We start from the raw sequence: 17671 nt of genomic DNA, 5'->3' as shown, positions 1-17671 counted from the left end.
TAAACCCTAATCTATCATGGCTGGCACATCTTCTGATGGCCAATCACATTTCGTCATCACATCAACGGTAACAGTTTAGCCCATCAGACCAGACGTTCATACAGTGTGAGGTAAGGGGCCAGGCCCTGTAAAGTCAATGTGAGGAAGTGATGTATTTCCCACCAAATACAAAGTTTTGGTCTGTTGAAGTAATGTTCCTCTTTTCTATTTTCTCCCCTCCCTTCCTCAAAATGACAAAGGAAACAATGAAACAAACACTAAACTGTCTCAAGAGATTTATGTGGTTTTGAACTTTTGGAATGGAAAATATTTTGACATCAGCTATTTTGACATTTAAATTCATATTTCATGTATTTTGTAACATTCCCACTCAGTCAAGCCCTAGAATGGTAGACAGTTTCTTCAATACAGTAGAACTGAATCACAGGTCCAAGTTCAAGTGTAATATCTCTGATGGGTGTGCCAGCGTTCTGTGTTCAGCACTGATATTCTCCATTAATGCTTGGAATTTTCATCACAGCAATTTAGACAATAAATTTCCATGCCATAAAACGTCTCGCTGCTGATTCACAGTTTGTGCAAAGGATACGTTTCCAAATATGTGGGTGAGATGTTTTCTTTTCTTGAAGTTGTGAGGGAACATTGTTCTACAGCACAAATCATAAAAGCTCCAGACTTCGGAGCTGTAATTATTCACTGACTCACAAACACATACAACAGCAACAGCTTTATTTACATTTCTATCTACACACACACACACACACATTCCTCATTGGCTTGTCTCTCAGATATCACACTCATGTATATATTAAAATCAACTGCGTGGACTTCAATCGGACCTAGTTGATCTGAAAATGTTTTTTTTGGGGGGGGGGGTTGGGGTCTGCCCCTTGTTTCATAATGTTCCACTGTATGACGTGTTTATCTGGAAGAATAGAATGGAAATAAAGCCTCGGGCTGATGATGAAAGTAAGTTCACATTCTAACAAATTAGGAAACATTCACAGAGTATCATGGAGCAACACCTAGTTTATACTTTCCTCATTAGTCATCATCATTCCCAGCTGGCACTGGAAAAGTTATTGTTGTTGCTTCATTATTTGAGTAAATGTGGTGACATTCATTCCTCTCTTTTAATAACTTTAATAGAAAGCCTGGCAGAACAGGCAAAGGCTTGAGATGACATGTGCGTGTTGGTACTGGCACTGGAAAACTATCATTTGAAATAAATTACAACAGCAAGACTCTCTGATAAACATGCTTATGTACATTATGACTCAGGCTCTTCACAAAACTCACATTATCAGAGAACCTTGGAATCAACAAACCAATGTCACACGACCGGATACGACTTCCACAGAACAACCACTGTAGAGTGAAGTTCACTTAACCACGTGGGGGATTTGCTTGAAGCGAGAATCCCTCTTCTTCCTTACACGTCTCTTGACCCTTTGGTTTTTTGGTTTTGTGCATATGATTACTATCCACAGAAATATCAGTATGGACACAAAAGAACCCCAGCGCAGCAATAAATACCAGAATGTCTCCCCTGTCCATGCCCTGAAAAAAACAAAAACAAATATTTATTCATGACTGGCTTTCAACAAACTATGTCTCAACTCAGTGAGTGTGAGTAATGACCTGCTGAAGAACAGATCTCGTTCTGTGCGATTGATTTGTAAAGACTGGTTCATTGTGTCAGTGGGGATTTTCACGGTTGCCTGGCAGGTAGTCAAAGGTGGTGGTTTGGCAGTGGTGGTGCTCATTCTGTCCGCACAGTCATAAATGGGTTGGCCTGATGATTAAAAGGAAAGACATTAAATGTTATAGCTTTTCTTTTGTGAAATCTATATTGCACAAGATACGACACTTTGTGCAATGAAAATTTCAGAACTGCCTCCAAATGGTGAAAACAGGTTCAGTGTATGCAGTTGGCTGAATCCACAATTAATACGTACATAAATACAAATATAAACATAATATTAAGATCATACACTTTTACTTTAGTTCAAATTTCATAATAATAGTAAAAGGAAATTGTAGGATAATCTTTCTTGTGAAGTATTATGATCATTTTAATGTCTATGGTCCTTTTGTTTAATTAGTACTTAATGTATAATGATACATAGTTCTTCTGTAAAACACCAATGTCTCTATTCTAGAATTTATTATAATTGTGCTTGTGTTATGAAGCATTTGGAAGTTATCCATAAAACATGACTTCATGAAACACAGGCTTCACAGGACTTTTTACCATTATCACACTGATAATTACTGGGGCGAATACAAGATCCCATGTGTTCGTACCCTGCATACTGATGACATAAATGCAGCCGCTGTCTGCAGGCATCAGAACCTGCACAGAGAGGACGTCACTCCTGTGGCTGCTTACGTCATTTTGGGCAACGCAGTAGTAGTTGCTGTCTTTATCCACTGCGTCACAGTGTAGGCATAAGTCTGATGAGTGGTGAAGCAGGACGTCCTTGTGGTGAGTGTTTTGATACCAGGCGTACTGAATGGCAGTTCCCTTTGTACAACCACAGCGCACTGTCACTTGCTGCCCCCAGCATGTTGACCTTTCCACCAGAGAGCTCAAGGGCCAAAGTCCAGGTTTAGATACTGGAACTGGCACAAGTAATATATTTGAATTATTTTGGCTTGACAGTATAGAGTAATAATTGGCAAAAGGTCTTAAATGTTGAAATTATATTGTGGTATTAATGTTCATTTTACAAGCTAAGTATTAAAAGCTTCTGTTTGATCCTTACCTTGAGTCACAACCACATTAACTGAAGTCATGATGTCAGCATATATTTTGTCAATCCCAACCCAGTAGGTTCCAGCGTCATCAAACTGGAGACCTGTGACTTTCACAAACAACCCTCTTCTTCCTGCATCTACAATGTGAGACCTGTGTGTGTTTTTACTTTTAGTACGGCCTTCTGAATCCACCACAATCTGACAGGTGTCTCCGGAGTCCCCTCGACACCAGTACTTCTTACTGTACCGGAATGGGTTTGTGTCATAAGTGCAGATAAGAATGAATTCACCTCCAATATGTGCTGTGATTTTTCTTTTATCACACCGGAGTTGAAGACTTGCTGAGGAAACAAAAAGAAAAAGAAAAACAAAATGACAAAACAGCTCACACACATTTCACATATTGAATAATTACATGATATGAGAACATAACATGAAAAGATGGTTCAACTATAAACATATCTAAAAAAAAAAAAGTACTTAAATTAAAACATTAAAATGTATTTGCTGTGTGCCTGTGTTCAAATGCCACAATAGTTACTCCAGTGTGAGTGTGTCACACCGCGGTGAGGTCATTTCCTGCATTTGAGTAATTTCCTGTTTTATTTTGAAGAGTAACTCTCCTCTACTTGCCCTTCCTCATGTGTCACCAGTCCGATTATCTTCCCTGATTACCTGGTTGTGTTTACCTGTTTCCCATTACCCTCATGTGTTTAAATAGTCAGCGTTTCCCTTGTCTTGTGCCAGTGTGTTTTGTCCCTTGTGAGATCATGGCAGCTTCTCCTTGTTCACAGCCATAGTTTTGAGCCTGAGTAAGCACTTTGCCTTTGCCTCTTCTGAGAGTGATTTTTTGTTGTAGATTTTATATCTCAGTTTAGTTACCTTAATTTTTTGTCTAGTCTTTAGTCTTTGTCTGCTTAGAGTGATTTTTTGTTCTCGTCTTGTAGTTGTTTCAGTTTTTGTTTCCTCCGGCTGGAGAGTTTTTTGTTCTTAGGATTATATTATTAAATAGTTGCTTATTTCTTCCCTTGGGAGAGATTTTTGTTCATTAATTTTTATAGCCTTTTGCTTTAGTCTTTCCTAAGAGATAAACTTTTCATAGTCCTGCATACTCTGGCAGAGAGGACGTACATCAGGTGTTTTTCATAGCTGTGTTTATTTTCACTCTGTCAAGAGGTTTTCTCTCGCTGCCTACACTTAATAAAGTCTGTTAAATTTCACTCGTGTCTCTGCGTCTGAGTCCTGCCTTGAGTCTGATCCTGACAGAGTGAAGAAAATGATGCACACGTATGTTTGTATCCATTCCTTGAACTGTTACTAATTAAATATAGATTACTAGTAAAACTAGTCACCATTAAACCATATGTCATTGAAACGTGTACAAGTTTATGTGTATATATATATATATGTATGTATATTTATGTGTATATATATATATATATATATATTAACTTGTACACTTATACATTATCATTATAATATCACTATACATTATACCCTTGTACATTATCATTTTCTTTTTTTCATTTTCCTAAAGAAATAAAAATTGTTTTCCTTTTCAGAAATTTTATATTAAATCAAAAAAGAATTATATAAGTTATAACTCACCTTGAAAAAGCATAATCAGACAAAGTATCTTCATTTTGATGTTGACTGAAAGAGTATGAATTCTCGATACCTGCTGTCAACACTCAGGAAGCTGTAGAGATGGACTGTGGTGATCTTGGCTTCCTGTACTGCACTGCAGGTGACAGAAATGATTTCACAAAAGGCATTTTAACATTTCATCAGTAGCAGTGGCAGCAGTTACAGATATCAACAAATCAGTAGCATTTATTTTTGGTTGTGTCATTGTGAAAACCACACGCCACATGCACAGCTTTTGCACGTGCAATATGGAAACACACCACAATTTGATTGTTTGCACTAAAACCACATTTAAATAACTGTGCATTTATCGTACTTGACCACTTCAATTTTTTGGATGTGTTTTACTGTGGGATATCGGACTTTATTCTCTCCGATGATGATGGATCTGACACTAAAAGTCCCACAAGCCACTGAGTAAAGTGAGCCTACATGTCAGAATGGCTCTTCACAACAAAGCCACCAGATGTCACTGTGCTACTGATACTGATATCCAACATCTGCAAAGTCGTTGTCACTTCCCGTCTGACAAGAGGCCTTCTTATTTCACATGTGACTGCGGAAGAGCAGGCTGCCTCCTCTCACATGATCTGAACCTGCTTTTTCCATCCTCATATAGAAGTTATATAAGATATTTGTATACACTTTTATTATTTTTATTTGTACTCTTACTAATATCCACCTTGCTATACAATAAAGGGAATGGGTTGCATGTTTTAACTAATACAAGACTTCTGCATTCACTCACTTGAACAAGGCATTGCTTGAAGCAGAGTTCCTCCCACTGCTCCTTAAACTAATTGGTAAAATTGGAAACCAAACAGCTAAGCAACTAAACAAAAAGTTACAAAAAGTTAAGGCATTTGACCTTTACAAGTAGTGGCAGAGTTACTACTGAGAGGTGGTTTTCACAGAAACAAATGGCAAGTGTAGACATACAGTAGGCATAACTGCAGACAGGGTTCCCAGACACGCTCTCACTTCACCACCCCTTTTGTCTCTTCCTTCACCCATGCCCACATCCCTCCTCCACTCCTCTCGTGTGTCCTGAATGCTGCCTGACAGGCTAGACTGCCTGCATTGCATTCTGAATTTGGGAACAGCTGTTTGCGCTTGTTCATATTCATAAATGTGTGTCCCTCTCTATTTGTGGGTGTTTCCCTTCCATTCCCTCTGCGACATTGTCATGCAATCAACCACTCGTGTAACTTTAGGACCCAGTGAGAGACACTCAGGGGGCGCGGCAATATTTTTAATCTGACCACAGAACCTGTTCGCTTACTTTTGCTTCCTCTAAGACAGTTCACACGCTCTCTCACAATAGTTCCTTCATGTGAGAGTTGCAATAGAGAAGCGCTCCTTGCAGCAGCAACAGAAGTGCCACCGCCCTGAATCCAAGCCCTGGCGTTCCTAATCCATGACCTGTGGACCTTTGTGTCCTGACATGCCTGTGAAAGGTGCCCAATCCCAGGCAGTGTACTGTACAGCCAGCCATGGAGCATCAAGCCTGGGTACTGAGGAGTTTCCTGGTCCAGCTGGAGAGACAGGAGGCTGCAGACGAGGAGGCACCGAATGGCATTTCTGGGGAGTTTGCTGTGAGTCAAGTGTTTTGTTCCTTTGTTTTTGAAACACCGTTGTAAGTTGTATTGTAGATGAAGCCTCCACAATCTAGACTTATTTCTCCCTTGGCTTTCATTATTTCATCATCGGAAAACGTGTCATAACTGACATGTTTGCTAACGCTGAATGAACTGAAAGTAAGCACAATAAGAGGGAAGGTTCATCGTTTTCCAGGCTTTCCAGTCAAATTATCACAAAAGGCATTGTGTTCAGGACAATAACATTCACACACTTTTGCGATAATGGCTCCAACGCCACTTTTGTGCTTCCTCTTCGCACTGTGCTTGTCACTGAAGGCGCATGAACGAGGAAGACCCATAACCAAATGCACGATAACAACTAACAAAGGTTATTCAACAAGTTGATCACTTGATCATTTAACATTTCTCTGTCTTGTATACACATAACAGTGTGTGTACATGAACATCCAGGTGCATGTATGTGCTCAAAAAACTCTCGGTCAGAAGTCTTGAGCCACAGATTGACATCATGTGTGGGTTGCTGTCATGGTGATGAGTGACATGCCGGAGCCCGAGAACAGCACTCTGTGCTTCACATGCTGTCCCTCTGCCATTCTGTTACCACCCAGACCACTACAGAGGAAGGGGTCTATTGCATCACTTCCTTTGTGAACAAAAACCACTCTGTGATGTGAGCATTGCAGATGGTCTGCAGGGCCTTCAGCAGGCTGTTTAGAACCGCGAGAACCGGCCTCTGAACAAAAAGACTAGTGTCTTAACAAATCCTGAAAGCATGGATGTGTCATGACTTAAATTTGAGTGTCAGTCCTTCCACACAGCGAATTCCGGATGGAAATCCTCTCCGTTTGTAAGACATTGTGTCAGTTTCTAGTAAAGTGAGTCATAGATTCCGGTCATCTGTGGCTGAATCACATAAAAACTGACCACGTGTGATCGCTGTGCTGCAATTAGCCACGTGGAGTTTACCTGGCATTTGACCCTCTGTTTTCTCTGACTCTACTGTTTGACGGAAAAACTTTGAGAATACTGCAAACAATTTCAAAAAAGAAAATTTAACAACATGAAATTGCCATAGCTATAATTGATTTGGGTCACAGCAGTAAGGCGATGATAAATACACTTGAGTCATCCATGACCAGAAAGCATCAATAACCATCAAAATAATATTACTGCTTTTTTATTTATAAAAAAAATCACAATCTTAATTAATGTGCCTTTGATTGTTTATAAAATCCTTCCTGAATATGATGTAGATAAACTCATATTACTTTGTTTAAGTTCCATGCAGGTATAGGTTAATCCTAATGCACAAATTTCTTTTGTGTTTTTCAGAGACTGAAAAGCCAGTCAACTAAGTACCGCACTGACAGGACCTTCCCCTCCAAAACAGCGGAAAGACAAGAAAACATCAAGAAGAACCGATACAAGGACATCGTTCCCTGTAAGCTTTGCAGAAATGAGAAAATTTAGGTTTGCCATTCATACTTGCACATACAATCAAAAACATGACTTTGCCCCACAGTTAAGATAGTGTCAGATAAAATATGACTAAAAAACTGTGCCTTTTTGACTTCAGTATTCACACCCCAGTATATTAAGAGTAAAAGTAAACAGAGAGGCAAATACATTAAAAACTATGACGCAAATAATGTCTGGTAATTAATTTTTATCTGTGTTATGATCTGAAATTATGCAAAGTGATATGTAGGACTTTAAAATTCTGTCTTAGTCAAGAATTCTTGTCATTTGACAATATGAAGTATTTTCACATATCAGGAAATGCTACCATTTTATTCTGCCTCCCTTTTATGCCGTTGTCTGTAATGTTATAAAATGTTAATGTAAAGATGCAGCACAGTCAATGACTGCTGAGCTGTGCCACTTTCACACACACGATAACCACCTTTCACCCTCCTTTCAGTTGACCACACCAGAGTAAAGCTCACTCTTATGACATCTAAAAATGACACAGACTACATCAATGCCAGTTTCATCAAGGTAAATGAATGCTGTCCTTGCACAGAGATTGTTTCTATCATTTTGTTCCTATAAATTGCACTTGTAGCATATGTACATTTATGTAATGTTGTTTGTGCAAATGCTCAACATTAACATCCTCTGACTTTTGACAATGAGCTGTGTTTTGTCAACAGGGAGTATCAGAATCCAGGGCCTACATTGCCACTCAGGGTCCTCTGCCTCACACTGTACTCGACTTCTTGAGGATGCTTTGGGAGTACAACGTAAAGGTATGAGCCACATGCCATGTGTGAACACAGTAAGGTGTTGCAAAGCATGATGTTGCCCTTAAAACAACTATTAGCATGCTTTAGATCTTTGGCCACATAAACCAACCTTTTGACTTTTCCTACCCCTGCATGAGAATGTGATCAAGTCATATTTAGGTCCACTGTAATTTGTGCCATCTTGTTCGGTCTTAGGTTGTTGTGATGGCCTGTCGAGAGTTTGAAATGGGAAAGGTAACACCAGTTTACTTCTGCATTTTGGGTGTCGTGTCTCTTCAGCGTGTCTTTGCAAGTGTTGGTTTGATGCGTAGAATGAACTCATTATCACTGCGTTTATAAAGATGGTTTGCTGTGCGAAATAATGTGCTTTCCCTGCTGATGCTGTAGAAAAAGTGTGAGCGCTACTGGCCACAGGAACAGGAGCAGTCATTTGTGTGTGAGCCTTTTACAGTTTATTGTGTGAGTATTACTACTTCCTACTTCCACTTGTGTCATACAAAAGAAATTCACATTATCTTTATTACCTTTGTTAAAAATCAAAATCAAGAATAAGTGCTCGGCTTAAAGATGCAATGCTGGCTTTTTATACAGGATTCTGAAGAAAATAAAGGCGATTTTCTTTCAAGGAAGTTACGGGTGACTTATCACAATGTAAGTAGTGTTTATACTCTGACTGTGAGAACAGCTTTCGGTGTAATTCTCTTGAGACAGGCCAGAGATTATCATCTGACATGTTGTTAGCTGCTACAGGGTGAGACAGGATCTACTAACGTCTGCTAAAATCATTTCAATAATGTAAATATTCAGCTCTCACAAGTTCACTGTCTTGAACTACTGTATGACCTTGTGAGCAAATGTGCTCTGAAAAGGAACTTGATTTCCAATTATCTGCTTTTATGTTTTCCAGTGTAGCCGAACGTTGACACAGCTGCACTACGTCACATGGCCAGATCACGGTGTGCCAGACTCCATCCCTCCCATTCTGGAAATGTTGGATGAGATGCGTTCCGATCAACCCCACGATGACGTCCCCATTTGCATCCACTGCAGGTCAGATTTTGCAGCAGTGGAACTTAATTTTTTTTTTTTTTTTTTGAGAAAAACAATCAGATCTGATTCTTCTGTTATGACGCTGTTATGCTATATTTCAGCCTATTTACAGTACATTAACAATTGCATAGCTTGCTTTGTGATAATAAAATCCATAAATCTCGAATTACCTCAGAGCAAGTGCATGCGAGGCTAATATTTCTCTTTTGGTCGTCCTTGATTTAACACACTGACCAAACTCTGCCGATTGATTGAACTGATTGATGAATGCATCAATCAGTGTAGGTGGAATTTCTGGAAAGGTTCTTGGCTGGTTCTACGCTCATCAGACTGGGAGAACTTTTTTGCCAGTGCTGAAACAAATGTTGTTTCAAATGTATTTTTACTTGGAGAATGAACAGCTATTTGAAATTCAATTAGGACAGAAGCGAGATTTTAATTCTGAATCAAGGAATTACAGAATGTTAAGTAGCTTTAAAACTCAAGAAATCTCTCTGTGTCTATAAGATAACATTTTTGAACTAAATTAAATTACTATCTTACAAGGTTCTGAATAGTTAGCACCTCTGAGTTGACTGTCTCTGCCTCAGACGTCCCTTAAAAACTATTTTTAAATCTTTTAATTTCTATTTTCTACTCAGTTCCACTGAACGTTTAGCTTAAATTGTTTGCGCTTTTAATCAGTTGTTTTTTTGTTTGTTGTTGTTTTAAAAGATTTATGCAGTTTTATGTAGAGCGTTTTGAGCTGCATGGTATGTACTGAATGAAAGGTGCTATACAAGCTTAGAATGATTATTGTGATTATAGTTTGTGGACAGGCGGTTGTGTCTTTGTTACAGTAGGAGGAGATGAGTTGTGTCAATGCATTGCACTTCCTTTTAGTTCTAATGTGTGAAAACTTCAAGGTAGCAATCACACTAAAGAATTACGCTTTTTTTTTGTTTGTGCTGTTATTATAAGAACATACTGCCTGCGGACAGCATGTATGTGTCCCCTACTCTGGGCCTTATAGGTCTGCTGCCCCCCCCCCCCCCCCCCCCCTTCTTTAAGACAGGAAGTGCGTGTAGGTGGGGAGCCAGCGACCCACTAGATTTTAAAATGTTCGTGTGGGCATTTCCGCACAGTTTTTCCAGCGCTTGCACTCTGGCTCATTTAAAACCCACGTCTACTGTTTTATTGAAACGTATTCATGTGTATACTTGTGCCATGTCAGCGATAAAGAAAACGACTTTCATTTTATTTCACTTGTTGTTACTGGGAACTGCACAAGATAAAACCTGGACGATTGGATGATGATATAAAAAGAAAGTTGGCCATTCACATATAAAACACTTACAAATTAGTCCATTGCTTGAAATGTTTTCACATAAATATGTTGTTTGAAAGATTTTGATTTTGTAAGTATTAGCCGACAATGCATGGTTTTTGTTAAATGTGACAGATTAACTACATTTTATACACTAAGTGACTATGAAAATACTTTGGAAAATGCAGCATGAAAGCAATGCCACGCCATGAAATGCCCACACCTTTTTGCGTATGACGTGTTAAAAATGGAATGTTGAGTCAGTGGCAGATCCAACCCACACGGCAGGCAATCACTCTGCCTCTGAGTAATATTACCACTAGACAGCTGTCAAAAACTTTTCACCACAAAATATGATTCTTTTCACCCAACACACGCAGGAAAAGGACATAATTTCACCTCTCTATTCTAGGATCCACCCCCATCACTAAGCTTGAATAGCTTAGTGTTTTATGCCGTACTTTACATTAGACAGCACACACGGTCATGTTATTGTGTCCATCCCTTGTGGCTTCTTGATGGGACTATATGCTACTGTACTCCTAGGGGTTCTGTGACAATCATCTGCGGTGTTATGAATGAGCAAATTCATTAAAACCCATACAGAATATGTTCAGGTCTTGCGTCAAAGCTTTGAACTTCTATAAACTTATTTATTCATTTAGCCCACTGTAATATCAGCTTATAGTGCTGGATGTGTATTACAGTTGTTTGTAAATGCCATCAGGCTGATGCCATCATCTCTGATCATAACTAATAATTAACTGATTAGTCATATTGTGTGTCCCTGCTGTAACTGTAGTGCTGGCTGTGGTAGAACAGGAGCCCTGTGTGTCATTGATTATACTTGGAACCTCCTGAAGAAACAGGTGAGACATTGGAGCTCCAGTGCTTTCTTCGCTCATCTAAATTTAACAGAGATCCAAGCTGTATTGTGCTAACACGTGCACTTGTTTTCAGATGATCACTCCAGATTTCAGTGTCTTCGACTTAGTTCAAAACATGAGAACTCAGAGGCCCTCGCTGGTTCAAACCAAGGTAGTCGCTGTTTCTATTTTTTAACAAGGCGTCACACGTAATAAATCTTCCAGCAAGCAGAATCCTGTTTCAGACAGCTCTTCATGTCAGACGCTTCCCTCTATCAAAAAACATTTGATGAATTGTGTTTTAAGTTTTATGTGCCAAGACTGCGCCTTCTCACAGAGTGGGTTTTTGTTGTTTCACTGCAGGAACAATATGAGCTGGTGTACAGAACTATCAAGTTACTTTTTGAGAGATATCTGCAGGATATCTGTGATGTGCAGACCCACAGGAATGAGGTGAGCAACCACGAACAACCCTTTAGAAGTAGAAATACATAGAAATGTCTTGCTCTGTCAACTGACAAGTGTACCTCCCACAACCAGTAATGCATTAACAACAGCTGTGGCAGGTTTGCTTGTGGTTTCAGTCACCATGACACAGAGTGTAGTCATATGATCTGAGTGGAAAATAATCAAATTGCAGGCTACGTGATTCAAAAATGAACAATGATGCTTGTATCAGTAAGGCTGCTGTACTGCTTATCAAGAAGTTAGTGATTTGTTCGGCTGTAATGCGAGGCAAGCACATTTCAAAAGCAGAGGAAAATTAGTTGCTTCACATAAGCAAAGAAAAGCAATTGATTTCTTTAGGCCTGTACAACACTTAGAATGTAGCTCACAGCATGATGCTAAATGCGATATGTAAAGTTCATATTGGCCATGCATTTTCCCATTTGCATGCTAATTTTGTTCATTTATGGTTTGCTGTCATGACTAACGCTCTCCTGTTAAAGGTGTCAATGGCTCCGTCTGCTATCACGCCTGAAACTGACAGCGAGCTCTCTGACCTGAGTGAGGATTCGGATTTGGTGCCACAGTTGCAGCACCTGCTTGATGAGGACAGGTACACTTTACCACAGTACAACATTCCCTTGCCTTCCACTTCAGAAAATCTCATTACCTTGAGATCCGAGGACACACAGAGGGACCAGCAACAATGGTACCTACACCGGAGTCTTCCTGAGGCGGTGGCTCCCGTGCAGGACTTGCAAGAGGGACCCGGTACTTCACCCAAACTGGTGCATACCAGCCAGAGAGCCCCTGCAGTAGAGGAGAGGATACAAGAGAGCAATGACATACCATCACTGAACCCTCCAGCTTCACCAGCTGTGGCAGCAGCCATTTGTCTGATGGTGGAAGATCCCTACTTTGACACCCCAGTGAACTCCCCTTCCTCAGAGGAGGCACAAGTGGACTCTAATATAGGAGCAAAAGAATGGACAGTGAGCCCTGTCTTCAGTGCGCCGACAGTGTGTCTGAATGACCAGACTGTGGAGTTAAACTCTCCTCCCTCAGGTAACCGGTCAAAGCTTTAAACAACAAAGACAACAGGGTGGTAGGACTTCATTTTGTAGATTTTTATATCAAATGACGTGCATTTTCTACATAATGTTGATACAGATGAAGAGGTACCTCCTCCCCTACCTCAACGAACCCCTGAATCATATGAGCTGGCTGTGGGTGCAGGTTGGTGGTCTCAGTTTAGTTTCTGATCATCCAATTACACTGTTGGGGTGAGCACACGTCATGCGCTCACATATCCTGGACATTAGAGGACATATATGTTGTCTAATATATTATGATTTTGTTGCTCAGAGCAATCGGATCCCTGTGAGAGGCTAATGGTTATCATTCCACCCAATGCTGCTGCTGAGGCTGTCAGGGATTTGAGAGGTACTGAAATACCTGTTGCAGCATGCTCAGTTATGCTTTTCTTTTAGCACCACGTGTCTTAAGATGATTAATACTATTATTTTTTAACTGTACTTTAATGAATGCAATTATTTTTATAAAAGCAGGAGTGACTCTTTGATGTCTTAATGGAAACACTTAGTATAATCCGTACCAAAATGATGATTTTGCAGGCAGCCCACCCTCACCGGTGCCCCCGCTTCCAGAGAGAACCCCAGAGTCATTTGAGTTGGCTGCCGATCAAGGTGATCTCATAATACTGTGAATCACAATCCGTAAAAAAATAATAAATAAATGAATAACTGATTGTGAATAGTAGGTTTTACTGAAAAATACAGAAATTGATTGTTCTTGTTTGCTTTTCAGTTCCTATGGAGTCAAATATCACGCCGGCAGTCACCCTGAACAGAATAGGAAGGTCTGCAGAATGGTCCGGTAACTCAGTGCAAGCAGCCACATCTCAGAATGAGTCAAAACCTTGGGCGAGGAGTAAGGTAAAAATAAAGTCTCTTTAAATGGAATTATCTATGTTCTCATCATCTGTGAAGTCAACATCTGTGTGACAAACACATCCGGTCGAGTGAGAATGTAGACATTACATGCTATGGTGGAAAGTACATTTACTCAGTTATTACTCAGTTACTTTACTTGAGTATTTCCATTTTATGCTATACTACTTAAACTTAAAGTCCACTGCATTTCAGAGGCAAATGTTGTACTTTGCAATCAACTACATTCATCTGCTAACTTTAGTTTTATTACGTTTTCCGAGTGATACTACTTAAGTAAGGTTTTTTAACAAAAGAATTTTACTCAAGTGAAGTAATTTTACTCTGAGGTATTGCTACATCTCTCTAACTAAGCTGAAATGCACACTTGAACTAATGAGGATCGTTATAAACACAGTGTGCGGTCTGAGCCAGATATCCCAACTGTTGTGTGACAGCTACATGCTTCTCTTTCTCATAGAGCCTCAAAGCAAAAATGACCTTCACAGGTAGGATATTTATAACAACACCTTGTTCAGTTCAGTGTAATAAATTATTCCATGTAATTATGTGGCAGTGAGTTAAAATTTACTGTTGTATCATTTATGTGACTATTAAAACCTATTTAGAGAGGCTTATGGCATCACATTATTACATTTACCAGTTCTGACTAAATGTGTGATCGTTTCCGTAGCATATAATAGCATATTTCTTATTGTGATATCTTTAGCACCTGTACCACATCCTGCTCTTGCATCAAATACAACTTCATACCTTCACTCCTACTGCCCACCACTGGATTCACTGACTCCTCCACTGCTTCCTCAAAGTAAGCTCACCAGACTGAATGATGGACTGAATTACTTTGTTCTTTACTTTGAGATTATCAACGGCTATCAAAAACAATTTTTAAAATTAAGTTGCTGTTGAATATCTTCGGTTGCACAGGTGAGGAGAGCCTGACTCCTCCCCTTCCTGACAGAACCCCAGAGTCCTTCATCCTCACCACAGAAGAGAGTGTGTATCACTGCCTCCTTACAAAAGAGACATCCAATTTAGCCAATCCAGCAGTACTTGTTGTCTAAGTGCAGTGTGCTCTTTTCCAGCAGCCCACAAGGCAACCGTCCTCTGTCCGCAGCCCTTAGAAACCACCTGTCCCTCACCAAGGGAAGGCCTGTCCTCTAAGAGTGAGAGCACCAGTCAGCCCAAGAAATTCCTAGATGTTGTTATGAATAGAAGCAAGGTAATGAATCACGTCAGGTCAAAACCTGAGGGGTCGCAGCCACACCCAAAACAGTGACTCTTTTTACATTCAGTGTTTAACATGCCGAGTTTCCATTTGTAAAAACATTAACATTTTTTATCTCACTTGTTCCCTCTAGAGTGTGCGAGCTAAAAGTTCAAGACAAGGTAAGCTCTTCTGCTTTCATTTGACTTTACCAGGCAGTTAAAGGATTAATGCTTGCAATGTCCCATGAAAAGATCTGAACCAACAACATGCTAGTCCAACTCTTAATACCTCTGACTTCTCTGTGTGAGTCCAAGCCTGTTTGCTCCTACTGAGGGTATAATTATTTAAAAAAAGGGACAAATGATTTCCCAAAATAGCAGGTCTTTGTAGTTTTTATCAAAGGTTACTCAAAGTTGCATTTGTTGGGGACTACAGGTTTGATGTAATACTTGCCAGAAGTATCAGGGCATCAGGACACTCATTTTAAACCACAGTGGTCATGTTTATCGTAATGAAGGATAATATCAGATGCTGTGTCTTGGTTGTGTGTTCGCAATAGCTTTCACAGAAATTAGTCCCATCAGACTTCATCCACACAGAAAATAGGATCAATTCTTTAAAAGCATATCCTTAGATTTTTGGACAATCTTTTAATGTACAAATTTAGGTCAGTGACCAAATGATTTTTTGACTGTAATCCACCCTGTCTATTGCATTTTGTAAAGTTATTGCTATGTGCAGACAACAGCATGCAGGTTACAATGAGTATTCTGCAGTACTTATTTTCACCACTGAGAGGCATCCTTTACCAAAACAAAACTTGAAATGCTTGATTGGTGAAAAGTCAGATATGTTGTTGTCTTATTTATGATTAATCTAACAGATTTGTGCCTATATCGGTGGTAGTTCATCCTTGTGTTTCTACTGCAGACCCCCTCACTGCAGCTCGGGAACTCGATACACCTCCTGTGGTCGTGGCTGAAGGAGGAAGTGGTGAATAAATTCAGACATTAAACGGCTGCACACTACACAGTAGCCACTTTCACATGAATACAAAATCCTGTTGTGCAAAAAATGTTCCAACACATCTAAGACTGTGGTTCTTTCTGATAATAATAATAGTAATAACATATAATACATGCAATCATTGTTTCAGCAATTATTATTTTCTAAGGCTCAATGTAGCAAACAGAGTTTAGAAAAAGGGGTCTTCATCAGCATAAGTTCAAAAGCAACAAATTCATTTCATTTCCTATCGTTTGTGCGTTCATCAGCTCAAGTCAATGTGAACCACATGCCCTCGCTGAACACAGAGACATCAGGAAACAAATCAGATAAAGGCATCCAAAAGGGCCCATCTAGAAGGGTAAGACCACAGCTACGCACAACTAGTGAACTATTCAAAGGAAAACTGTGAAAGTGAAGCCAACTAAATCTATGGTTTTGTTTCCTTTGCCCAGAGTTTGAAGTTTTTCAGACACAAACAAAAGCGTAAGTAATGTCAATTTAAATTTAAGCTCAGAAAATGCACTGATGTCCATAGGAACAGTGTGATTAACGCATCCAAAAACTATATTCTCAGCTAAAATTACTCCCCCACCACCTCCTACTCAACCTGGAACACCACCTCCATATGGTGCCTCATCTTCAGTGTTCAAATTCGGTAGGTCTGCATCCATTTCAGTGTGACATTAACATATCATACAACGTTACATCCAACTGTATGACACCATCTTCATCATCATCTGCAGGATTTGGCAACCGTTTTTCAAAGCCGAAAGGCCCCAGGAGTTACCCAGAGACCTGGGTTTGAGACCGTCAGCCCCCATGAAGATACTGTGGAAGGTCAAATACAGTGGACCTGAAAAGGACGGAAGGCTGTTTCTCTTTGTCTCACACAGCACAGTGGCGCCCCCAGCAGAGTACATGAAGGGTCTTCTTATCATCCCCGTTGAACGGGGGCCAGTCCCTCGGACCAGTGACTTGAATGTTGAAGTAAAACCTTAACCTTTAGAGGAATTTAAATGAGGAAGTGAGCATTCAGCAGTGAGAAGTATTACCCTTCCTGTTTAAATGCTCAAGGCAAAGTTGTAAAACTCTGTGCATGAGGAGTATATTTAGTTATGTCTCTGAGTGTTTGTGCTTTTGGCATGAAATGAAAAAAAAAAACAACAGGTATAGCATTGCCTCTGGTTCATCAGCACATCACTATTTCTGCCACAAAGACACCTTCACATCATTCAGTGTACCAGTGTCAGTTATGTTTCTATGTCATAATTCCGTCTGTAGTTTCTTTTAAACGATCTTAAAAGCATCCTGAAAAGCGTATCTTAAAAGTACAGAGAATGTGATGCATATTAACTGTGCATCTGAAGCAGTTAAACTGTGTTACGTACACTGGTTACACACAAAATTATTTATTAAAAAATATAGAAAGTCTATGCATTCTCATTGTTTCTTTTCTACTTCTACTCACAAGAGTGAATATCATTAATAACAGATCCCTACATTCTCTAACCCATCATGCAGGAAACTAGTATCTCGGTACAAACATAAACAACAGCAGTT

General features: G+C 39.7%; 2 protein-coding genes across 4 annotated transcripts; one reads left to right on the top strand and one right to left on the bottom strand.

The window, feature by feature from the left end:
- Window positions 1-852: 852 nt before the first annotated feature.
- On the bottom strand, window positions 853-4520 carry LOC124062873 (polymeric immunoglobulin receptor-like). The gene is made up of 5 exons (XM_046395923.1): window positions 4369-4520; window positions 2769-3101; window positions 2308-2625; window positions 1642-1795; window positions 853-1560 (listed from the first exon to the last, which is right to left on the bottom strand). Exons 1-5 carry the CDS (start codon window positions 4400-4402, stop codon window positions 1383-1385), a joined length of 1017 nt encoding a protein of 338 aa, XP_046251879.1. The 5' UTR covers window positions 4403-4520; the 3' UTR covers window positions 853-1382.
- A 1142-nt stretch (window positions 4521-5662) lies between these two features.
- On the top strand, window positions 5663-17542 carry ptpn22 (protein tyrosine phosphatase non-receptor type 22). Of its 3 annotated transcripts, XR_006844085.1 has the most exons (27): window positions 5663-6002; window positions 7341-7449; window positions 7930-8006; window positions 8162-8257; window positions 8450-8488; window positions 8642-8713; window positions 8846-8905; window positions 9162-9304; window positions 11413-11479; window positions 11571-11648; window positions 11840-11929; window positions 12427-12988; window positions 13094-13159; window positions 13289-13366; window positions 13558-13629; window positions 13751-13878; window positions 14354-14381; window positions 14603-14701; window positions 14821-14889; window positions 14979-15115; window positions 15255-15282; window positions 16034-16096; window positions 16378-16469; window positions 16564-16594; window positions 16686-16766; window positions 16855-17025; window positions 17067-17542. XR_006844085.1 is itself a non-coding variant. In XM_046396814.1 (26 exons), the coding sequence occupies exons 1-26, from the start codon at window positions 5901-5903 to the stop codon at window positions 16914-16916; spliced, it is 2529 nt and encodes an 842-aa protein (XP_046252770.1). In that variant the 5' UTR covers window positions 5663-5900; the 3' UTR covers window positions 16917-17542. The 3 variants fall into 3 exon arrangements, 2 of the variants coding, with proteins under 2 accessions (XP_046252770.1, XP_046252771.1); XM_046396814.1 differs by having other exon boundaries at window positions 16855-17542; XM_046396815.1 differs by having other exon boundaries at window positions 5665-6002; window positions 14982-15115; window positions 16855-17542.
- Window positions 17543-17671: the final 129 nt, after the last annotated feature.

The sequence above is a fragment of the Scatophagus argus genome, chromosome 8, assembly GCF_020382885.2.
Source record: "Scatophagus argus isolate fScaArg1 chromosome 8, fScaArg1.pri, whole genome shotgun sequence".
Lineage (NCBI taxonomy): Eukaryota > Metazoa > Chordata > Actinopteri > Scatophagidae > Scatophagus > Scatophagus argus.
Note: the sequence above shows the minus strand (reverse complement) of the source record. Positions and strands in the feature narration are given on the sequence as shown.

Bases quoted from the DNA above. Each gene is read 5' to 3' on its own strand.
- LOC124062873 (XM_046395923.1), bottom strand. From the start codon at position 4,402: ATGAAGATACTTTGTCTGATTATGCTTTTTCAAG. The intron at 2,626-2,768 runs GTAAGGATCAAA...TACTTGTGCCAG, and splicing joins TAATGTGGTTGTGACTCAAG to TTCCAGTATCTAAACCTGGA. The intron at 1,796-2,307 runs GTACGAACACAT...TTTAATCATCAG, and splicing joins TTATGTCATCAGTATGCAGG to GCCAACCCATTTATGACTGT.
- ptpn22 (XM_046396814.1), top strand. From the start codon at position 5,901: ATGGAGCATCAAGCCTGGGTACTGAGGAGTTTCCTGGTCCAGCTGGAG. The intron at 8,007-8,161 runs GTAAATGAATGC...TTTTGTCAACAG, and splicing joins TCAATGCCAGTTTCATCAAG to GGAGTATCAGAATCCAGGGC. The intron at 8,489-8,641 runs GTAACACCAGTT...CTGATGCTGTAG, and splicing joins GAGAGTTTGAAATGGGAAAG to AAAAAGTGTGAGCGCTACTG.